The 24,012-nt window shown below is 54.7% G+C and overlaps 1 protein-coding gene across 4 annotated transcripts in view; it reads left to right on the forward strand.

The window, feature by feature from the left end:
• Window positions 1-24,012, forward strand: part of ATP2B3 (ATPase plasma membrane Ca2+ transporting 3) — a 48,584-nt gene that overhangs the window by 19,645 nt on the left and 4,927 nt on the right. For 3 of the 4 annotated variants that reach the window (XM_004390558.1, XM_004390557.1, XM_004390559.1), the window contains 5 exons: window positions 1,232-1,423; window positions 6,516-6,729; window positions 7,579-7,790; window positions 8,718-8,825; window positions 12,126-12,308. In XM_004390558.1, the coding sequence (XP_004390615.1) occupies window positions 1,232-1,423; window positions 6,516-6,729; window positions 7,579-7,790; window positions 8,718-8,825; window positions 12,126-12,308 (909 nt within the window). Of the gene's footprint in view, window positions 1-1,231; window positions 1,424-6,515; window positions 6,730-7,578; window positions 7,791-8,717; window positions 8,826-12,125; window positions 12,309-16,713; window positions 16,897-24,012 lie in introns of those variants that run through there. The other variant, XM_023725439.1, reaches the window with a different exon arrangement.

Here is a 24,012-nt window from a genome sequence, read left to right on the forward strand (position 1 = left end):
CCATGAGTCCTGCCCGGCAGGGGACACACATGTGACTTGTTTAAAGGCATTTGGTGTGATGACACCCGAGGTGACAGTGGGCCCAGCCGCACCGCCCAGGGGTGTGTCAGTCGTGGTGCCTGCCTGCCATCACCCCGCTTCCCATTCACCTAAAGAAACCCTTCGTCTAAGCAGGACTCTTGGCCCCAAGTCTGATTGGTGGTGTCCCTAAATATCACTTGAGTCAATTCCCACACTGCCATGTGGCTCCTCTCTGGCCCTAACCACCAGAGCTAGGGAGGCAGCCCAGTCCTCCAGCCTGCCCAGGCTGCCCAAGACCGCAGACACAGCCGTAGGTGTGAGGGGTTCCCAAGCCACCCACACTTCTGACCAACTGACTACAAATTCAGGGTTCCTACTACCCCTTGGGACACCAGCTAGAAGCTCAGGGGCCACCAGGAACCTGCACTTTGGATCTACTGGCTACAAATTCGTGGTTCCCACTGCCCCTTGGGTTTGATAATTTACTAGAATGACTCGCAGAACTCAGGAAGGCGCTCTGCTTAGGGTGACAGCTTTATTATAAAGGGTACAAATCAGGACCAACATAAAGAAGGGACACATAGAATGAGGCCTGGGAGGGTCCCCAATGCAGAGCTCCTATGTCCCCAGAGACGTGTCACCTTCCCAGCATTGATGTCTGTCACCAACCAGGAAGCACATGAGAGCTTCCGTGTCCAGAGATTTGATTGGGGTCTCATTGATTGATTCACTGCCCACGTGGTTGAACTCAAGCTCCAGGCCCTACAGAGGGCAGGTGAGGAGGGGCTGCATTAGAGTCACCAAATGGTCAGACGATGCAGTGTCGTCCAGACACAGCTGTGCCCTCGCTTCACCAAAGGCCTCCCTACCCAGGGCTGGTGGGGGCCCCTTAGAGAGAAAGCCTCTTTAGGGCACTAATATGGGGCAGAAGGCTGGCTGGTGCCATGTCGCCGCAGCTGGCTCTTAGAAGGGCATCAGTTGAAGTGCACTAGGCCATGTCATCAGCTCCCTCTGTATCTTCTGAGCGAAGCCTCTGTTGCCATGACGTGAGACAACTTGCCATTCATTGTACATCAAGGGATAAAGACGAGGGCTGTTCCCAGCTAGGGGGAGCTTGGTTGGGAAGGGAAGGGAGGAGGCAGTCCTCAGTGGGTAGTCGAGGGGAGCTAGGAGGGGGACCCCACGGACACTGTGTGCATGCACGCCCCAGGGCATTGCAGGGACAGACGTGGCCAAGGAGGCCTCCGACATCATCCTGACCGACGACAACTTCACCAGCATTGTCAAGGCGGTGATGTGGGGCCGCAATGTCTACGACAGCATCTCCAAGTTCTTGCAGTTCCAGCTGACGGTCAACGTGGTGGCGGTGATTGTGGCCTTCACAGGGGCCTGCATTACTCAGGTGGGCACCGGGGCTCTCCTGCCCACAAGGCCTGGGGCTGATGGGTACGCATGGGTTCTGTCGGTTTGGAGCCCCAGGTAGAGAGTTAGCTGAAGGGAGCCCAGGCCCGAGAGGTGGCGGCACGGGCCGCAGGGCTCAGGCTGAGAACCAGGTCATGAGAGTGATTTTTTTTATTGAGCTAAAATTCAGATACTAAAAAATGCAGCGTTTTAGAGTGTGTGATTCAGCGGTTGTTAGTATATAGTACTGTGCAGCCATCAGCGCGGTCAGTTCCAGATCATTGCCGTCACCCCAAAAGGAAACCCCCGACCCATTAAGCATTCGCTCCCCATTCGCCCTCACCCCAGCCCCCAGTAAACGGTAATCTACTTTCTGACTCTGCATTTGCCTATTCCAGATATAGAAGTAAGATCATATCATATTTTGTCCTTACTTCATGTAGCGTGTTTTCAACATTCATCCATGTCATAGCATATATCAGTACTTCATTACTTTTTATGGCCGAATAACATTCCATTGTACGTATATACCACATTTTGTTTATCCATTCATCTGTTGATGGGCACTTGAGTTGTTTCCACCTTTGGGCGATTGTGAACAATGCTGCAGTGAACGTTGGTGTACAAGTATCTGTTTGTGTCCCTGCTTTCAAGTCTCTTGGGCCTATACCTAGGAGCAGAATTGCTGGGTCACGTGGGAATCCTACATTCAACTTTTGGAGGAAGCGCCTCCCCTTTATGAATAGTCGAATTTTCCCCATTGCTGAGTGTCAGGATTTATTTTTCTCCCATTAAAATGTGCCAGTTCGTTTTGCTGGCAGATAGTTAATTTAGTTGCTGATCAACTTGATCCTTTCAAGGCTTATTTTTTTAATTGAGGTAAAATTCATATAACATAAATTTCACCATTTTAATCATCTTAAAGTGAACAATTCAGTGACTTCTAGTGCATTCACCATGTTGTGCAAACACCACCTCATCTAGTTCCAGAACTTTCCATCACCCCAGACAGAAACCCCAGATTCATCAGCACTCACTCCCCATTCCTTCCTCCCCCAGCCCCTGCTTTCTGCCTCTATGGGTTTGCCTGTTCTGGAATTTCATGTAAAGGGTATCATACAAGATGTGGATTTTTGTGTCTGGATTCTATGAGGGTGATTTTAACCAACAAAATCAGAGGAGATGAAGAGAGGAAGGTCAGGTTCAGAGTCTTTGCCTTGTCCTGCCCTTTCTGATGTGAGAGCCTTGGGAGCACCTGTCCCTCTATTGTCCCATCAGTCAGGCTGTTTCCCAGTCTCGGGTAACTAACTGTGGTTTCTAACCTTCTGCTAACAATTTGGAGCCCATCACTTAGATTGCTAGCCCCAGGTGAGAGAAGACCCGAGATAAGTCACATTTTTTTTTCCTTTTTCTTCTTATTATTGTGAAATTAACATAAACTCACTGCTCCTTTCTTAGGCTGGTTTCTCTAGAGAAGCAAAACCAGTGAAGCATATGTATATGTGTGTATATATATACATAGGTAGAGAGATTTATCTCAAGGAAATGCCTCATGTGGTTGTAGAGGCTGTCAAGTCCCAAGTCCATGGGTCAGGCATCAGGCTGAAGGCAGCAGCTCTGGACTCACGTAGATGCAGGGGCTGATGAATCCAAGATAGGCAGGTCAGACGGCAGGCTACTGGCTCACAGGCTGCAGAGGCCAGTGAATCCCAAGATCAACAGGCAATACAGCCGGCTCAAGTCCCAAGAAACAGAGGTCAGATGATAATGAGCTGGATGCAGAATCCAGAGCAAGCGAGCAAGTTTTGCCAGACTCCCACATATATATTGGATGCAGGCCACACCTGCAAGGAAACTCCCCTTACAGCTGATTAGCTGATCACATCAGATCACATCATGGAGGATAACTACATCATTACATAACTGCCAGACTACATCATTACATAATTGCCAAACTACATTACATAACTGGCAAACCACTGAGAATCATGGCCCAGCCAAGTTGACACACAACCTTAACCATCACACCCCCTAAGCTTCTCATCTAACTTTTCAAGTTGCTCTTGTCAATTTGATCACATATAAATAATTCTTTAAAACAGCATAATGCTCAAGGCAAACATCCTTTAAAGATGACTTCAGGGGATAGTTTTGTTTAAGATTTTAGGATTAAAGAGTACCTTAGGGCAACCATCTCGGGGGTCATCCAACCTCAATAGCTCCAGAAAGTCTGGATTCCGTGAGAATTTGAAATTCTATACCACATTTCCCCCTTTTAATCAAGATTCTTTTATAGAATCTTTGATCAAAAAGTTCAGTAATGGTAGCTGGGCACCATCCATTTCTTCCAGCCTCATGGCAAAGGAGGCAGTTGTTCATGTAGGCAATTAGACATAAATTCCGGTTCCTCCTCTGATTCCTGATGCTCTTTCTTCTTCTGCTGCTCCATAGAATAAAATTGCTGCTCCAATTGTTGTATCTTGGATGGTTGCTCATAAGCTTTTAAGACCCCAGGCACTACACAGTGAGCTAGGAGGTAGAAAAGAAACACTAAAAACAGTATTAGGCCAACTGACTGGAATGTTCCGTGAAACCATGACCCTAAACCTCCAGACCAAGAAACCAAATCCCATGAGGTGTTTGGTTGTACATAACCAGCATCAACAGCTACTGTTTTTGTTTTTGGTGTTGTAAATATATATATAACACAACGTTTGCTAATTCAGTCTTTTACAGGTATACAACTTAGTGATACCAGTTACATTAATCATGATGTGCAGCCATTGTGCTTAATTAGTGCCAAATTTCCCATCACCATAAACAGAAACTCACTGCTTCCCAAACAATGGCTCCCCCCTTTCCCCCTCCCTCCTGCCCCTGGTAACCACTAATAAACTTTGGTCTCTATACTTTGCCTATTCTTGTCATTCGTATCAATGAGATCATACAATATTTGTCCTTTTGTGTCTGACTGACTTTATTTAGCATAATATTTTTAAGGTTCATCCATATTGTAGCATATATGAGGGCTTCATTTCTCTTTCTGGCTGAGTAGTATTCCATTGTATGTATGAACCACATTTTGTTTATCCATTCATCTGTTGATAGACGTTTAGATTGTTTCCACCTTTTGGTCATTATGAATAGTGCTATAACGAACATTGGTGTATATATACGTGTTCATGTCACTGCTTTTAAGTCCCTTGGGTATATATCTAGAAGTGGGATTGCTGGGTATATGGTAGTTCTATTTTTAATTTTTTGAGGAATTGCCACACTGTTTCCCACAATGGCTGTACCTTTTTGCATTCCCACCAGCAATAGATAAGTGTTCCAATTTCCTCACATACTCGCCAACATTTGCTATTTTCCTTTACTTTTTTTTTCATCTTAGCCATCCTAGTGGGAGTGAAGTGGTATCTCATTGTGGGTTTGATTTGCATCTCTCTGATGGCTAAAGATGTTGAGCATCTTTTCATGTATTTGTTGGCCATTTGAATATCCTCATTGGTAAAATGTCTATTCAAGTCCTTTGCCCATTTTTTGATTGGGTTCTTTGTCTTTTTGTTGTTAGCTTGTAGAAGTTTTATATATTTTTTGGATAGTAGACCCTTATCAGATATATGGTTCCCAAAATTTTTCTCTCAGTCTGTAAGTTGTCTTTTCACTTCTTTGATAAAGTCCTTTGATGAACAAAGTATTTAATTTTTATGAGGTCCCATTTATCTATTTTGTCTTTTGCTGTTCGTGCTTTTGTTATCATATCAGATACTCGCTTGTTAAAAACTAGGCCCGACAGTCATACCTCTATATTTTCTTCTAAGAATATAAGGGTTTTAGATTTCACATTTAGGTCCTTGCTACGTTTTGAATTGGTTTTTGTGTACGGCGTGAGGCATGGATCCTGACTCATTCTTCTGCATGTGGAAATCCAGTTTTCCCAGCACCATTTATTGAAGAGACTCTTCCTTCCCCATTGAATGGTCTTAGCACCCTTGTCAAAAATCAGCTGACCGTAGATGTGTGAGTTTATTTATGGACTCTCAATTCCATTCCATTGCTCTGTCTATTGTTATACCAGTATCAAGCTGTTTTGATTACTATGGCTGTATGGTATGTTTTGAAATCAGAAAGTGGGAATCCTCCTACTTTGTTCTTCTTCAAAATTGCTTCAGCTATTCGAGGCCTCTTGTTATTCCATATAAAATTGAAGATTGTTTTTTCCATAACTATAAAGAAAGCTGTTGGAATTTTGATTGGGATTGTGTTGAATCTATAGATTGCTTTGGGTAGTACTGACATCTTAACAGTATTAAGTCTTCCAGTCCATGAACATGAAGTGTCTTCTTCTAAATACATATTTAGGTCTTCTTTAATCTCTTTCAGCAGTGTTTTATGATTTTCATTGTATAAGTCTTTTACATCCCGGGTTAAATTTATTCCTCGGTATTTTATTCTCAGATGTTATTGTAAATGGAATTGTTTTCTTAATTTCCTTTTCAGATTTCTCATAACTCCTGTATAGAAACCCAACTGATTTTTCTGTGTTGAACTTGTACCTTGCAACTTTGCTAAATGCCTCTATTAGCTCCAGAAGCTTTCTTGTAGACTCTGGGATTTTTTTATATATAGGATCATGTGAGAGCAGTCACATTTAAGGGCAGGAATCTGAAAGCCCAGAGAAAAAGCCCTGTGGCACAAATGGTTAAGCACTCGACTACTAGCCAAAAGGTTGGCAGTTCGAACCCACCCAAAGGTGCCTCAGAAGACAGGCCTGGCAATCTGCTTCTGAAATGTCACGGCCTTGAAAACTCTATGGAGCAGTTCTACTCTGCAGACATGGGGTCTCCATGAGTTGGAATTGACTCAATGGCAACTAACAAGAATAACAACCAACTAAAGAAAACTGAAGGACGGAGAAGTCACGCTGTAATGGGAAATTCAGATTTGTTGCATTGATTACAGTTTTGTGTTAATGCAAAACCAGGGATGTTGACCCCAAACTGAGTTTCTCCCCAGGAGCCCAGCGGGCTGTTGGGCGCCAGGCCGGGGCGGCTGGCCCCATGCGAGGGGTGACTGCCTCCTCTCCACAGGACTCTCCTCTCAAAGCTGTGCAGATGTTGTGGGTGAACTTGATCATGGACACGTTTGCCTCTCTGGCCCTGGCAACGGAGCCACCCACCGAGTCGCTGCTCCTGCGGAAGCCATACGGCCGGGACAAGCCCTTGATCTCACGCACCATGATGAAGAACATCCTGGGCCACGCGGTCTACCAGCTCACCATCATTTTCACCCTGCTCTTTGTCGGTAGGCGCCCAGGGCCCAGTGTAGCCACCCAGACCCAGATCCCGCAGGCAGGCAGGGGTAGTCCCAGCCCATCACCCATTGTTCGTCCATCCGCCCAGTTACCCCCATCTCTTCAGCTGACTCTGAGCAGGGTGCTCTGTTGGAAGTTGTGGGAGGAGGGAGTGACAAGGGGGAGGAGGAGCAGGAGGGAAGGAGGGAGACAGGAGAGGAGGGAGGAAGAGGGGAGGAGGGTGGTGATGGCGAGGACAGCGTCTGTTCAGGCCTGACGCGAGAGGGGTTGGGCCATCAGAGCAGAGAGGAGGGCCAGAGTGTCCAGAAGGAGGAAGGGAGGCAAGGGCATCAGAGGGGATGCAGACTGACCACCCCAACTGCCGGGAGAACACCCACAGTCCAAGCCACTGCCTCCTTCCTTCCTGACACTGACTTCTTGGGAGCAGAAGCCCCCAGTCACTGTCCCTCAGCCTGAGTCTTAGCAGCAGGGCAGAGGAGGGGCTGGGCCCACCCTGCACCCTGCACCCTGGAGCCTGCTCTGCCGCCCCCTTTTCAACCCAGCACATGAGTGGCCAGAGACCCCGAGAAACACAGTACGTCTGAGGAAAACAGGCATCTTCATTCCTACCTCAGAGTTTCAGTGCCAGCCCCCTCAGTCCAGACCCCATTCACAGCTCACGTTTCTCATGAGACACGGGCTGAGATGGCCATGAGGGGGCTTCATGACCCCCTGTACTCTACTGGGTGGGGGGCACCCCATGGCTGTGCACGGGGCCCCTGACGCGGCCCCCCGGCGCTGCTCAGGCGACACTGGCTGCTCAGGGCCTCTCCTGTCCTGCGCGCCTCGCTGGCTTCCAGGGGAGCTCTTCTTTGACATCGACAGCGGGAGGAACGCGCCCCTGCACTCGCCGCCATCTGAGCACTACACCATCATCTTCAACACCTTCGTCATGATGCAGCTCTTCAATGAGATCAATGCCCGCAAGATCCACGGGGAGAGGAACGTCTTCGACGGCATCTTCAGCAACCCCATCTTCTGCACCATCGTCTTGGGCACCTTTGGAATCCAGGTAGGAGGGCAGCTCCAGGCCAGGCCTCCCCCCGCCCCCCAGCAGCAGAGGTAGGGGTTGGGGAGCAGGGCAGTAGGCTCCTGGTCCTGGCCTCCCTCCCCTCCTGATCTTTCAGCCCCTGTTGGCACTTCATGCAACCCCCCTGCCCTCTCTGCTTCACCTTCAAAGCAACCCTGGACTTGCCCTGGTTGACCTTTTGGGTTTGAGAGGGGTGCAGTGATCAGAACAGACTCTTCTCACAGATTCCAGAACTGACCCTGCCCAGCTCCCTCCAGCTCTGCTGTTCCCATTGCTTGATTCCTTAGCATGAGGCCACTATAATTCCAGAAGGTTCTTTAGGAGATGCCTTCTGCCCCAGTGCTGACACACTGATCTCGGCAAGGGCACCAGAATTCCAGAAGGTTCTTTAGAAGATGCCCTCTTCCCGCAGTGCTGACATGCTGGCCTCCAGGAGGAGGGCTAGACGAGGGCTGTCACCAGGGCCCCTGAGTCAGCGGGGGTGGGGTTGGCCAAGTGAGAATGTAATCTACTCTGTTGGCATCCTGGGCCTTGTTGTCAGCCCATCTGTAAAGTCTTCTTTAGACACTTCTAAGGGAGAAATGAAGGGAAGGAGCTCAGAGGTAGGAAAGCCAGGCCCACTTCCAGGGAATGTCTGTCTGCCTGGGACAGGAGTGGGATGGCTGGACCATCACGGGGCTGAGCTGGCTCCGAAGGCAAGGTGAGCCCTGAGAGCTAGAGGAGGGGGACAAGGCGGGCCTGCTAGAAGAGGGCTCAGGCGTGGCCAGCACAGGGCCTGCTTGGCATGGGGCAGGTAGTGTGCTGGAGGTGGGTCGAGGGGGCTTTGGGCCCGCAGGAGAAGCCCCACACCCACCCGGCTGTCTGGGGCCTGCTGCTGGAACCCGTCTCCCCCTCATCCTTGTTCTGCAGATTATCATTGTCCAGTTCGGTGGGAAACCCTTCAGCTGCTCCCCCCTGTCCACGGAACAGTGGCTCTGGTGCCTGTTTGTTGGTTTTGGGGAGCTGGTCTGGGGACAGGTGAGTATCTGCCTTGATGGTTTTCTCAGCCCCACTCCGTTCCTCAGACGGCATCAGTAATGGGTACGGTGCAGAGGATCATGGGATGCCCAGGGTCTCCAGCCCTGCTCCTGGGAAAGGAAAGCACACGGGCACGTGTCATGCGGCTCAGGTGGATGGCCTCATAGGCCTTTGACATACCTTGACCCAGGTCAATGCCACATGCAACAGCATCAGCAGAGGGAATGCAAAGGACCATGACAGGAATGTCACAGGGCCCAGGAAAACGACCTGCTGCTCTTCTTCCCATGATAAACCAAAAACCAAACCCGTTGCCATTGAGTTGATTCTGACTCATAGCGACCCTATAGGATGGAGTAGAACTGCCCCATAGAGTTTCCAAGGAGCAGCTGGTGGATTCGAACTGCCGACCTTTTGGTTAGCAGCTGAATGCTTAACCACTGCACCACCAGAGCTCCACCTTCCCACGATAGGAGCAGAAAATCACCCCTTAAAGCTGGGTGGCTTGGGAAATCCCCAAATGTTTGAAATTAAACAACACACCACTAAATAATCCATGGATCAAAGAGAAAGTCTCAGGGAAATTAGAAAATATTTTGAGCTGATGTACAATATATCAAGATCTGAGGGTGCAAAGAAAACCCTGTGGAGCAGTTCTACTCTGTAACAAAAGGGGTTGCCATGAGTTGGAATCTATGGCAACTAACAAAAACAAAATACTAAGAGTGAATAAGAAATAAACTTTTGTTTAAAGCTAAAAAAAAAAAAAAAAAAGATCTGGGGGTGCATCTAAAGCTGTACTTGGAGGGAAATTTATAGCCTTAAGTGATTATATTAGGAAAGAATACACTGGGTGGCTATAGATTTGTCAGAACACAATAGCTTAGCAAGGCCAGGCCATGTGCATACCAGAGGCTTCTGAAAGCATTTCTCCAGAGTTCTAGAACATTGGCTTAGGAGGCTAAGTCCAGGATCCACTTCACTCTGGGTTAGGGTTTCTTGATTTGTGGGTGTCCCCCTGAGCCAGCCACAGGAGCTGCAAAGATGACCCACCTACTTCCTCCATCTCATTTTCAAAAAATTTTTTCCCTCCACCTCTGCCTCTCAGCCCCTACAGTCACAGCTGGGACCTCCTTGAATCCCCTCACTCTCTGAAAGCCGGACTCTAACTACAACCCCAGTCATGCCAGCTGCCTCCCCTGCCTCGTCAGGCCCCGCCCATCACAGCGGCAGCCAGACCTCTCCTCCTGCCTGTGGCAGCCCTGGCCCCAGCCCCCCAACATTGCACAAGCCCTAGCTGGCCCCACAGTAGGTCTCTGGGGGCCATCATGCAGTCCTTGAGCTTTCACCTTTTCCAAATTGCAAAAATAAAACATGTTCCGGCCAACAAAAAGAATCAAATCAAAGGGACGAGTGACAGCCAGCGTGGCAGAGCCACCTCTTCTGGCCTACACAGACACACGTGTCTGAGGTGGTTGAGACGCAGAAATCCGTTTTCCTCAGCCACGATCACACTGTGCATCTTGCTCCAGAACTCCAGCGTCCCTCGCTATTCCTTTCTGTGGCTCTTCCCTAACAGCACCGCCCCACTTCCTGGTTCCCTCCTCCCCCATCCCAGAGCCATGTTTTGCCCACGCCCTCTGTACCCAAGATGACGCCCTGACCCCTCTCTCCTGCATGTGCCCAATCCCCTCTCTGTGCCTCCTCCCTGAGCCCTCCCTCCCCGGCCCCCATCCTTCCCCAGGCCAGGTCACCAACAAACCCCCTCCTGCCTGCCTGCCATTGACAGCCAGTGGCCGCTTCGGCTTCTCCCTGAGGTGGGGGCGGGACTCCTGGCCTCATCTGCTTCCCCATCTCTCTGCTCTACTCCAGGGCTGGGGGTCCCGGCGGCCCCCAAAAGCAGTGTGCCCCAGCCTGCTTCTCCCCCAGCACCCTGACAACTTGGTGGCTCAGCCGAAGCCCAGAAGGCATTCGCTCCTACCCCCAAGTCTTGTCAGGGCTGGTCCCTTCTTGCCTCGAGGGCCACCAGCTCCCTGCCCCCTCCTTCCTCTCTGACCTCAAGTCTCAGCCCTGTCCCACCCGCTCATGCCTGGGCTGCGCCACCCTCACCTCAGGTCCCTGCCCTTGGGTTTCCAGACGCCAGGCTTGCTCCCACAGCCTTGCCTTTGCACACACCAGTCTCTGTTCTCCTAGCCCTGTTGATCTGGAAAGTTCGGGCTCATCCTTCCCAGCCAGTTCATCTGGCCATGGCAGCATCTTTCCCATCCATCCCTCTGTCCCCAAGGGAGGCTGTGAGCCTTACCACCTCAGGGCTGGAGTCTGGCCCAGGGGGCTCTGTGTCCACCGTGGTCTGGTGCAGTTTGCACCCAAGTGCGATGCCTCGATGTAGCAGGTACAAACTGGGCAGGTGAGAAGCACCTTACCAAGTCCTGGGCTTCTGGGTCCCACCCCAAGGGCCTCGGGTCTGGCAGCCACCCAGCAGCGGCCCAGCCACCAAGGCTGCCCGGCCTCTCCCAACCACAGCCCCCAGCTCTAGACTTCAGTTTGGGGCCCGAGCTCGGCATCCCTTTCAAAGTGGAATTAACTCAGACCCTCGACCGCACCCAGGCAGGTGCCCCCAGCCCCAGTCTGGACTGAACACTGTTGGGTTTGCACTTAGGGGACCCCCAGCCCCCCTCCAGGCCTTTGCACTTGGGGATAGTGTGAAAAGCCTGAGGGTATCTGGGGACAAGGAGGACGGCCTCAGGCTCCCTGGAGCCCAGCCACAGGTGCAGGGGGCCCACCAGTGCACACTGGGGCCCTGCAGGTCCCGCCCAGGCCCCACCCAGGCTGCAGCGAATCAGCTCATCAGCCCATGGCCGCCCGCGGACACCATGCCCCGTTCCTCCAGGGCTGGGCTTGGTTTCCTGCCTTGGTTTAAACGTGAGAAAAAACACCCTCTAGAGGAAAGATCCTGGCATCTCCCCTGGGGAGCATAATTTGGCACCAGGCAAACGCAACCCAGGGTTCAACCTCAGGGTCCGGCAGGGGCATCCATCCCCAAGACGGACCTCAGGGATCAGGGCTTTGGGAAACAAGGGTCCGGGATGCCTGGAGGGGTGGGCACAGACGCCGTTGGCAGCAGCCGGGTCAAAAGGAATCCTGGGAAGTCTGGGCTCCTTCCCAGCACAAGCCAGGGGTTCATGGAGCTGGGCAGGGCCGAGGGCATGGGAGGTTCTGAGCCAGAAAGGACTAGATGCCGAGGGCCAAGGCTTGCACTGATGCCATCCCTGCTTCCTGTCCCGTGGCTCTGGTCCCCAGGTCATCGCCACCATCCCCACCAGCCAGCTCAAGTGCCTGAAGGAGGCAGGGCATGGGCCCGGGAAGGATGAGATGACTGACGACGAGCTGGCCGAGGGGGAGGAGGAGATTGACCACGCCGAGCGGGAGCTCCGTAGGGGCCAGATCCTCTGGTTCCGAGGCCTCAACCGGATCCAGACGCAGGTAAGCCACCGATTCACTTGGCGACTGGGCTTTTCAGCCTAGAGAGGGGAGAGGGAGAGAGAGGAGCCTAGAAGGGGCCGGAGAGCCAGAGAGCCCTTTGGTCTTGCTGCCACCATCACAAAAGCAGTTGCTGTTTCCCCTTTTGCAATCCCAGACAGGCCCACAGGTAATGGGATGCTGAGGTGCCCACCCAGCCCCCCAGCCACCTCCCTCAGCCCGGGTGGCCCTCCCCTGCAGCAGGTGTACGAGTGTCAGCTGGGGTGTGTGCTGATGACTCGCTGCGCCTCAGAGGCTGTCCACATAGCTGCTGGCCTCTCCCTAGGTAGTGGGAACCTCCCAAGGCCTGTGAGCATGACACCCATTCAGATGGCCTTTGGCGGGCTCACTGTTAATTGGGTCATACTGTGAACTCCTTCCTGTTAACCCAAAGCGCCAAACATTAGAGCCGTTGGAGGCCAAGGCCGTCAGCCAAAGTCTTTTGTAAAGTCAGCAGGAGGTGCTCTGCCCTCTCTCTGCCCCAACTCTCGCCGCCAGCTTTCTTTCCAGAATGTTCCATACTCACTGTCTCTCCATGCCCTTCCCTCACACTCACTGATCCCACTGCAGCTGACCTCCGCCCCCCGGGCCCAGAAACAGTTCTCGCCAAGGGCCCCCAAGGCTTCCTCCCTCCTCCCGCCTGGTCCTGACGCGGCTTCCCACCCTGCACTCCCCGCCCTCCGCGGGGGCTTCTCCGTCTCTGTGCCTGCCTCTCCTTGTCCCCGCCTTCAGCTCAGACCTTTGGAAGCTCCGCCACTCCCCTTGCAGCCTCCTTGCGGAAGACCCCTTCTCCCATCCCCAGATGGCCGCCAGCAACCCTCACTCACCCCGCCTCATCCTGCAAGGTCCCTGCCACCCGGCCAGGAACCCGCCAGCCTCACTTGTCAGTCAGCCCTCCACCCCTAGCTTTGCACCTGCCCCCAGACGCCCCACAGGACTCACACTCAACGCCCCAGCCCCCCTCTCCCGCGTCGGCTAAGCCTGGTCCCCTCTGAGGCTACCCAACCCAGCGAGCGGCGGCTCCACTGTCCAAGCCAGAGCCCCTAAGGCGTCCCCAAAGCCCCTTTCACACTGCATAGGGTGCACACCCAGCCTGTGGGCCCCTGGAGCATGCATCCCAGTCCAACCCCGCCCCCTCTGCCCACAGCTCCCAATCCGCCTCCAGGTCTCTCGCCACCCTCCACCCCCCACTAGGCACAGCCACCAGGGCACCCCCAGCTTCTCTCCTGAGCTCGCACAGACAGCCCTCGGGCTGGATATGGGCCTTCTCACGGGACCAGCCTTGGGCCACCCCGCCTCTTCAGTCCCAGCCCAGTCTCCCACCTTCTCAGCTGCCCGCGTGACTCAGCCCAGTCCCTCCAACTCCAATAGGCACTCCGCTCAGCAGCCCGGGTAGCTTCTTCCCGTCAGCCCAAGGGTAAGGACTGGCCCCTGACCATGGCCTTCAAGGCCCTGCCTGTGTGGCTCCCCACTCTTCCCAAATGCACGCGTGCTCTGCCGTCTGCCCCACTTTGCCTCTGTGCTCGCTTCCCTGCCTCAGGGTCCCCTCCTCAGCCTAACAGTCTGCCAGTGGCCACCTCCCTCTTGTGGGGGGGCTATCTCAGACTCATCCCCTCCTGCCCCGTCACATGTACGGTGTGGCCGTCTGTGCTCCCAGACCTAGATGACCTGGAAGCTTCCCGAGGCTGCAGGGCCCCCAGCCCGCCCCCAGAGACTGGGAGTGTGTAGGGCGGTAAGGCAGCCCCCAGCACCTGAGCCCAGGAGTTTGAGCTGTGGTCATTCAGCCCTGGCGTGGATCAGCTCCAGGCCCTAAGGGCATGGCACAGGGGGTTCTTGTTCCCAGCAGTCAATCTTCATTTCCTACATTAAAAAGCACGTGTGGTGTTAGAAAGCAGCGCCCACGTCTCCCCTTCATGCCCTCCTGGCCACTCAACTGTGTCTTCTACAAGATGGTGCCTGAGAGCCCTACCCTGGCCCGCATGGCTCCTCGGAGCCCGGAGCTGGCCCCTGCGGGGTAGCGAGGGTGGAGGGCAGGAGGATCACTCTTGTTGATGGAGCCCAAGGCAGTGACAGCAGTCCTGGGCCACCCTGAGGCCTCGGGGGCGGGGGCACACTGGCCATCTGGGTCTCTTTGTCTTCTGTGGGCTCTCGGGCCTGCCACTGCCACCTGGCTGGTGGAATCGGGTCCCATCAGTCAGAGCTAGGAGCCCTGGCCACTGCCGGCTTTACCCACGAGGGAACCAGGGCCCAGAGAGGAGGGATCGCCCCAGGTCACACAGCGAAGGCTGGCCAGGGTCCAGTCTGCCCCCATCCCACAGCCCGAGAGAAGCCTGAGCACCGCCTGTCTGTGCAATAAACGCACTTTAACTCTTCCCCAGAACTCTGCCGTTTGACTTTGTCACCTTGAATTCACCATGCTTCTCAGCTTTTATGCCCCACGAGAGTCATGTTCTAGGCAGCCGTTCCCCAGATTTCTGGATTTTGCAAACCACAAAATTTCTCCCCCGCCAAATTTGGCGGCCAACGTAACTTCTTATGCTGCTAAGTAAAGACATTCCTTAAACGGCTATCTGCTCTCGCCATCATGTCATACTATTAACGTACAACATGGTTAGGGTACGATTCTGGAATGAAAGATACGTCCTTCAAACTGAGTGCACGGAGCTTTTCAAAGAACTCATGATACGACAGCGTGACATTCCATTGGCCACTGGGCCGTGTTCTTGGTCTGGAGCCTGGATGTCCGCAGGGCAGTGACAATTGCGGTATCTTGACTGATACTATCATCCTGCGCCCCAGGAGCTAGTCGGTGCTGTCAGGACACCGCCAGGAGCCAGGCGGGGCAGACGCAAATGAGAGCTGGGCAAGGTGTCTTTCCCATCCCCATGCCTTGTCTCTTGAAGGAGACCTGTTTCCATAACCCTAGAAACATCTACTAAATTAGGGGAGGAAATGGGCCCCCAAAGAGACTGCGACACAAAGACATCGACCAAAGTCTCCCTTTGGCGCGTTGACACACTCGGCACATGCAGGCCGTGGGAGCCCTCAGATGCGGCCCAGGGTTTCCCCTTCTCACAGGCTGGCTGTGCTGGGTAGGAGGGAGGCTCGGCGAGTTCAGTAGAAGGACAACCAGTCCTTCCCGCAGTGCTGGGAGACAAGGGTTGAGATGATGTCCATCTTCATTTTGGTTGGGAGGGGGTCTGAACACCCAAGCTGCCTTCTTCCAGGAAGACCACCGAGGGCCTGGGGTGGAACAGGGCCCCACTCCATGGGCTGAGAGGAGGCAGTGCGCTTCAGGGTCCAGAAAGGCACGCTTGCTTTGCTGCTCACGTCATCCAGTCATTGTATGGCAGTTTCCAGAAGTCAGATCCACCCTCTAAGGCCAAAGATTTGCCCCCACTGAGGCTATTCCCAAAAGTGGCCTCCCTGATTCTAGGTGTGTGGCCTCCCCTTCAGGGGACACTTGATGTGACCACTTGGTCACGGTTCCTTGGGATCCCACCATCTGGGTCTGAGCTGACCCCAAACCCCAGTGTGATGAGAAAGAAGTTCCAATTCTAGTCAGGTGCTGTCAGGTGGAATGTCAGAGATTTCGTAACAACGGTCTTGTTTTCCACAGACCCACATCCCTTTCAGCTAGAAGTTGAAAGGGTGGAGAACAAAGAAAAAGCAATACTTGCTTTCAAAACCTTCCAGCATTCCTGCCCTTCCTCCCCTTCATGCCTGTGGGTTTGTGGGAAGGCATTCAGAGAAGACAGGGCAGATGCTTCTGGAGAACTCTCTCCTCCTCTTTTAAAGCCATTTTTCTGCTGAGATGTTCTAGGGGTGCCCCACACCCAATTTCTTTGGATGAGCTGAAAGAGTGGGAGGGAGGGCCCTAGCTTCGAGCGGAGCAGGGCAGGCTGACTAGTGAATGGGATTTCCACTGCTTCGAGAACTTACAAAACTAGGACAGTGCGTGTCGAGGGGCCTCGTATCTAATGGGCGTGTGTCATGTCCCTCAGGTGTGTTGGGACGGAAAAAAGGTTGAGAGCTACTGACCTAGGATAACAAAGTATTGCCAGACACAGGTATTTACTGACCAGTGCCTTGTCCTGAGCATATCGTGAATGCCAATGACTCTTTCTAAAACGTTTGCAGTGTGTCCCTGAGTTTTAACCCCCCCACTCCACCTTGTGACCACTAATCATTTGCTCAGCAAACCCTCACTCCACCCACCCCGTCCAAAGACACGCCAGCGGGCGGCGTGCGAGGAAGCTTTGCTGTCACGAAAGGTGCCCAGCGTGGTCCCTCTGCTCCCAGCCCCGCCCCTGCTGCAGTCGCCGGATAACAGTGCAAGCCAAACTTTATCTCATTTTCTCTCCCACAGATGGAGGTAGTGAGTACCTTCAAGAGAAGCGCTTCATTTCAGGGTGCCCTGCGCCGGCGGTCTTCGGTCCTCAGCCAGCTCCATGACGTAACCAATCTTTCTACCCCTACTCACGTAATTCTCTCTGCTGCCAATCCCACCAGCGCTGCTGGGAGTGAGTCTTGAGTTCCCTTTTCTCTCATAAATGGCATCTCGGGGGAAGAAAAGGCCTCTTTCTCTTTCTTCTCTCTTTTCCAGTCTTGCATCCTCTGCTCACCGTGCCTTTCCCGTTCTTTGCTCCCTGTCCGGCCCCTCCCGTGCAGACGGTGTGTGCCTCAAAGCCATATTCTCTTATGAAATGTATTGACTCCATGGCACTTCTGGATCTTCCCTTCTTTCCTTTGTTTGGTTTTTTTGGTTTTGCTTTAGTGCTCCTCTGTCATTGGTTTTCCTTTATTGAACTGGTCTGCCTTGGCCGAGGGGTCTTCACGAGCTGGGGCTGCTCTGGGGGTCTGGCGCCAGGTCGGGGGCTGGGTCGGTGTTCAGCTCCCAGCATTCTCCTTGAGGTGATTTCCAAAGGTTCAACAGGAAGCAAAAGAGACAGGCCCTGAGCCGACCCCAGAGGTTAGAGGTTTTCCAGAATTGGCCTCTGGGGCTGGGCAGATGAGGACTCCTCATGCCCGTTTATTCCGGAAGCACCCTGCTCTTTCCAAACAGGCCTCAGGACTGGAAGCTCATAACCCCATCTGGTCCACTTTCTGTCTCCTCCTTCTTCAGAGAAGCTGGGAGAAATCAATTCCTTTCCATATGTTTCCATGAAAATTTCCCACCGTTTTGGTCATGTTTTCAAGAGAACCCAGGGTTTGTCCTAAATAGGTAGAAACTTCCGTAATGGTTCATGGGTTTTCAAAAAGACCGAGGTAAAGTCACTAGACTGTTGAACCCACCTCCCCCACGGTTATGCCAGCGGGAGAAAACATGGGGAACAGTCTGGGCCCCCCGTTCCCATGCTGGGCCACCTGCTTTTCCTAATAAATGCAAGAGCTCTCAGAACCAAATAGTAAACCTTGGAGTATGAACCCAGAGCCCTGGCTGGAATGGTTCAATGCTACCTTCTTCCGCAGCCGCCCTCACATCTGCCAGCACGTCTGCAGACGGGGAGCTTTAACAACACCTTTTTCCCCACCACAGAAGCTTGGATTTGCTTTTTCCTTTTTCTTTTTCTTTTTTCTTTTCTTTTTTCTTTCTTTTCTTTTCTTGTTTTCTTTTTTTAATTTTTTTTAGGAACTGGTGAGAGGCCCCCAGTGGGGGGCACCCTCCTCTGGGTTGAGCGGTCGTTCACGTGGGTCCGCAGTTGCTACCCTTTAAGTCAGGGGTGTGGGCTGCACCGTCTCCCGCACCACCTCATCCCCTTCACACCTGCTTCCCAAGTCCCGGGCTGCACACTCACTGAGGCACCCACCAACCCCAGCACGCGGAGGGCCCGCTCCTCCCCGCCCGCCAGCCCCGCAGCCAACCCCGCCACGCGGAGGGTCCACTCCTCCCCGCCCACCAACCCTGCCACACGGAGGGGCTCACCCTTCCCCAGAGGTCAGTGGGAGGCTCTGACCCCATCAGCTAAGGACAAAAACGGTCTCGGCCACCCAGCCAACTTCCTTCCCGGGACCGAGGGGCCACGCCCCTCGTCCCCTGCACCTTGACTCCCGCTACTTGTTTTCTTTGCCATCTTGCTCTGTGCTTCCCTTCTGTCTGTCCATCTGCCTGTCTGTGCACAGCAGGCCCTGTCCCACCCCAGGCCTAGAGCCCGCACCTTCGGGGTTCTCCTCCAGCACCTCCGTACCCACCTGCCCTCCCCTGGATGGCCTGCTGCCTCTTCCCCCTTGCTTTCTCCCCAGAGGCAGCCTCTGTTCCCCCCTCTCTCCCTCTGCTCCCAGCACCCCCTCCTGTGCCATCTGTCCCCCTCCTTCCCACCACCAGCTGCCCTCGGGGAGCCCAGCAGTGCCTGGTAAGTATGCTGGGAGAGATGCCACCCCTCCCTCCACTCATGAGCCATCTCAGTGGGGACTGAACTGTCGCTGGCCAGGGGCCCTTTGGGCACCACTTGCTGCAGGGCGAGGGGGGACCAGGCTGGGAATGCTGAACGCACTTCTCGGGGCGCTGGTGTGAGGCCCAGGGAGTCCCGTCCCCACTGACCAAAGCCGGCAGGCTGGAAAGACTCCACCCCTGTTGAGCCACAGCATCACAGAAAGGATTCCACTTTGGAGAAAGATTTGGGGAGCTGGCCGTGGGCCTGGCCGTGCGCCTGGTTCCCCCCAAGGCAGCCTGAGCCACGCACCCAAACAGCCAGTGATTGATCTAGAGCTCAGAACCCACCCCCACTCTGAGCTCTCAGGGCCTCTGGGAATCATGAGCCCAGCACCCTCGTCTTACAAACCAGGGGAAGGCAGGTGCCCGCGAGAGCCAGGAGCTGCCCAGGCCCCATAGGCAGCCAGACCTGGCAGAGCGGCAACTAGCCCCCCAGGCCCTCACCCTCTCCTTGGAATTTTCCAGTGGATGATGGCTGCTCAGAAGGAAGGCAGGGTGAAGGCCACCACAGGGCTCCCTGCCTAGACGAAAGGTCTTCTGATCACAGGCTGTCCCAGCTAGACCGGAATGTTCCTGAAGAGGTTTCCTACGGGAAACCCACAATTTCTTACACAAGGAATTATCTATTACCCTCTCCAACATGGCTCTCAGGGCTTCCTGTTCACGGGGGGAGAATGACTTCCACCGTGCGCTCCTTTCTGGGGGGCTTACTAAGAACCTCCAGGGAGAAGGGCCAGTGGGGCGTGGGGTGAGGAAAGTGAGGACCAGGGTGGTAGGTGACGTGTGTGAGGACAGGAGGAGGGAAGGCACAAAACAGGCCGGGCCTTCCTCTGATGCCGCGCCGTGCTCACACAGAACGTCTCAGAGCTAGGATGACAAGGAGGGAATCGGGGCACCCACACGCACACATCCGCTTGCTGCTTCTGGACTCGGGAGTCCCTGGCTGGGGGCCTCTGCAGAGACCCCCAGCTGTCACAGAGTGTAGTCCCCCCGCTGTCAGGCTGCAGCGTGGCTGGCACCTAGACTCCCCACCTCTCTTTTCCAGCTCAGCCCTCCCGAGTCCCGGCGGGACAGGACAGCCGGGCCACTGCCGCCTCTCTGCTCCTTCAGCCCTCTCCTGCCCCCCCCCGGTCTTGTGACCGCCCGCCATCACGCCATTTCATTTCATGTGACCCTGGCTGTGGCCTTGAGGCCAGCCTCTTTGAGTGGCTCAGAAAGGAGCATTGGCTAATCACTTTAAGTAATGGAAATTAGGGAGCTGTGAAATCCTATCCCCTGTCGGGGCATCAACCGCCCCCCTTCCGCCCTGTCTCACGCTCACACCGATGCTTGTGCGGTGCTCCCGTAAAGGTCCCCGCTCTGCCCCGGCTGGAGGCTTCATTCTCCACATTACTAACAAGCACAAGCCGGGGGGTGGCTGCCCCTTTACAGCACGCCGGGGTGCCAGCACCAGCAAGGTCCATCTGGGGATCTCCAGTGTCTCTTCTCCTTCAGAGGCCCACCCAGTGACAGACACACCAGCTCCTCCCCAGCCACTCATCCGAAGTCTCTCCCCCTCTGGTCTCCTCAGCCCCACGGGCCCCTGTACTCGAACGTTGACTGTCACAGGCCAGCAGAGAAACGGGGCAGGTGCTGAGTTTTGTGGCTGGGAGGGCTCCCTCTGGGTAGTTTTGTTCTTATGAACCAGGCTGGAAACATCACAGCAGTTGCTTTACTGCCGTTGGGTTTGGCCCCATGAAAACCTTCCGTCCAGCCTGGCAGCGCCGGGCAGGCTGGGTGAGCCCCGTGGGCTTCCTTGACGTGGGGAGACGTGTTCATCGGTGGCACACACACACCCCAAGTGGCAGTGTCCCCCATGAAGGCAGCCCCCCTCCCCACGGTGGAAGGAGTTTTGCAGAGCCAATGCTCTTACTCTTTGGAGTTTGCTCCATTCCCAGAGGGTTGTTGACTTAGAGCCAAATCTCCCCATGCATGCTTCTGGGACTAGTGGATTGGACAGAAAACAGGCTAGCAACAGTGGCAGCCCCTCCATTGGGGCCCTACGCTGCCCCCTACACCTTCCAGAAGGTACCACAGGCCCCACCATGGGGAATAACCTTCCAGGAAGTTCGGAGGCACAGGCCAGGTGGCAGCCTAGGGCAAAACCCAGTCCCCATTAGGGGACGGAGAGCTCACAAGGCCAGCTCAAGGCACATGCTGGGCCCTGCTAGGTGAGAACCAAGGGCCCGGGTGGGGTTCTTGCCCTAAGCCTCTTCAGTCCCACCACCGAAAGCCTTGGGCCTCGCCTGGCTCCGACTGGCTCAGCCACGGGTGTCAGGAGCCCGAGTTGGGGCGTGCGGTCCAGGGCTCACGTCCGCGAACACAGAATGGGGGGCAGTTTTCTCCAGACTTTCCAGCCATTCGCCCTTTGGTTTGCCAACGCAGACAAAGCTCCGGAGTTGGCGTTGTCTTGCGTCCTAATCCAGGCCCCGTGGTTAGGGAAGGGAAACTTCCCCTGGCTGCCCTGCCGCTTCAACTGTGGCTGTGGCCCACCACCCAGGGCGGGAGACCTAAACCATCTTTTCTTCACACTCTAGGAGCTTTGCTGCTCCTTGCCCTTGATGACAGCAAAGCACTTCGCCAGAGGCTCTTGGAAACGCCCTTTGTCGTGGCTTCAAGCCCTGATTCAACCTCACACCACCAGGTGTGCCCCTGGAAGCCCAGAGGGCCTGGCCAGCAGGGCCCACAGCTCTCGGAGGACAGGGGGGCTGCCAGGAGCCCTGCCTCCTGAGGAAGGTTCTGGACTCAATGGTTGGTAGACTCTGGAGCGTGCAGGGAGCGGTGGAAAGGCTGGGAAGGAAGCATTCCACGCTGAGAGGTGGGGGTTGAGAGGGAGCAGAGAGGTCAAGAGTGTGGAAGCCCTCCTGTCTTTCTCCGGCAGGCCTGCTTGTGCGGACCACGGCCGCACTGGGCGGTGAGTGGTCATTTCTGCCTCAGGAAGTGGGAGGGCTACACGAGAAGGTAGCAGGCAGCTCTGTTGTTGCTATTGTCGTCATTGTTCCGGAGCATTTTCTTTTTCTCTTCTTTCCTTTCCCTTTATGTGGACCGGGGTGGATGCTTCCTCTGTCTTTTGCTTGTCTCCCTGCTTCCACATCCCTTCTCCCCCTCCACCGCCACCGCCACCACCTGCATTGCAGACTTGAGCGAGTGAAGGCCCAGGCGAGGAGACAGCCCCGTAAGACCCCAGCGGGGCGTTCTGGCTGTGAGCCGGGGCCCACCCCCTTGCTCGAGCTACACCCATCTATCAGTAGCATAGTCACACGCAAGGCCGACCGCGGCACCCCTCTGCTCCAGTGTGGTTGGGCTGGGCTGGGTCCTTGGTCTGTAGCGCCACTGTCCCATCCCCGTCTGAATCTGTCCACTATCATGAAGCTCACAGTTCGTAACTCTTCACCCACACGGGAGAGGGGCAGGCGAGGGCCGAGATGTGAGCTAAGTGCAGACGGCCGCGAGGCTCTAAGGGAAATCAGGAGGAGGGGCAGAGACAGGAGCAGCTCTTGGACCAAGGAGGTCGGGGCAAGCCTCTCCGAGCCAGCTGAGTTCTGAGTGTGGAGGAAAAGCCAGCCGCGGGGCTGTCTGGGGGAAGAACAATCTAGGCAGGGTAAGGAGCAGGTGGAAGGACCCTGGGGGTTAGAGGAAGTGGGTAGAGGGGGACTGGGAGGGGTGATGTCATGGAGGCGGGCACAAGGTCAGGTGGGGCTTTGTAACCCATAGGTGGGGCACTGCCCACTGAGCCCCAGCTGGGTGCAGGCAGGCGCTGTGCTGGGCATCGGGACATCAGTCAGATGGGGCTTATGGTCCAATGGAAGGAGACCAACAAGAGAAGGGAGCGTAGAGTTGGGGGGGACGGTAGCAGGGTAAAGAATGAGGCTGGAGAGGGCGCAAGGGTGTGTGGGAGTGGGCGCTGTGCTGAGGGGGAGGGCACGAGGCACCCTGGGGAACAGAAGGAACAGGCAGCACAAAGGCACTGAGGCAGGAGCATCCCCAGCCTACCTCCGGGAACAGGAGGGGGAGACAAGAGGCCAAGGTGAGCCCCAGTGAAAGGATCTCTCGGGCTGCCGTGCAGCAGACAGACTGTGGGGCGGGTTCAGGATGTCAGCAGAAGGCAACTAGCTCAGGGGGCTTGGCGGGGAGATGGGGGGAGACCCCGTGAGACATCCAGGTGGAGGGTTGGAGAATCAGGTGGCTCCCTGGGCCTGCTGGTGGAAATGCAGGACTTCTTAGCAGACAGATGGTATCAGAGGCCACACGTGGGTGCAAGCACCCAGGAAATGCATGCAGATAGAGGGAGAAGAACAGAGGCCCAAAGACTGAGCCCGGGGCCCTGGGGCATTAGGAGATGAGGAAGGGGAAGCTCCATCACAGGAGCTGAGCAGGTCCACAATGAGGAAGGAGAGGACCAGGAGACCAGTGTCGGGGCAGTGAGGGTTGGGGCAGTGAGCGCTGGCTGGGTGGAGGGGCTGAGGAGCCATCCAGGGAGGACAGAGCAGGGAACAGTGGGCTTGGCAATGTGGAGGGCCTGGGGCCCTGGAGCAGAGCCTTCTGGTAGGGGCTGGGCAGAAGCCAGTCAGGGTGGCTTCGAAAGAGGGAGGATGGGGCATGGAGATGAAGAGTGCAGACACATCTGTCCAGGGGGCAGAGAAGTGGGGCTACAGCCACAGGGAAACATGAGACCAAGAGGGACAACGGGTAGTATAGACCCGCGAGAGGAGAGAATCTCAGAGCCATGTCTGTCAGTGGGTGGAGGCGTGGGAGCTGCCCATTCGGGGGAGCCCAGCATGCTGAACAGTAGGGAGGAGGCAGAGGGTGCATCACAGAGACCAGAGGTGAGACATGGTGGCTCCCCGTGGAGGCTTTGGTCTCACTCAGAGGGAGGTGGAAGCTACTGGAGAGTCCTTCTCTCCCGAAGCCCTACCTGAGCCTTCTCCAGATGCCTCAGCCATCCCTAGGATTCAGTATTCCACTCCTTTTATTTTGTAAATTAGCACACAGAAAAATGGACTTCTTGTGGATGGGTCTCTCTGAAAGGTTTGTGGGTTTCCATGATAATCACTGGTGATTGGAACGAGAAAGTTGGAAACAAAGAAGGATCAGTAGTTGGAAAATATGGCCTTAGTGACAGAAAAGATGCCAGAGATTTCATGATAGAATTTTGCAAGACCAATGACTTCTTCATTGCAAATACATTTTTCAACA

Source organism: Trichechus manatus, unplaced genomic scaffold (genome assembly GCF_000243295.1).
Source record: "Trichechus manatus latirostris isolate Lorelei unplaced genomic scaffold, TriManLat1.0 scaffold00309, whole genome shotgun sequence".
Taxonomy (NCBI): Eukaryota; Metazoa; Chordata; class Mammalia; order Sirenia; family Trichechidae; genus Trichechus; species Trichechus manatus.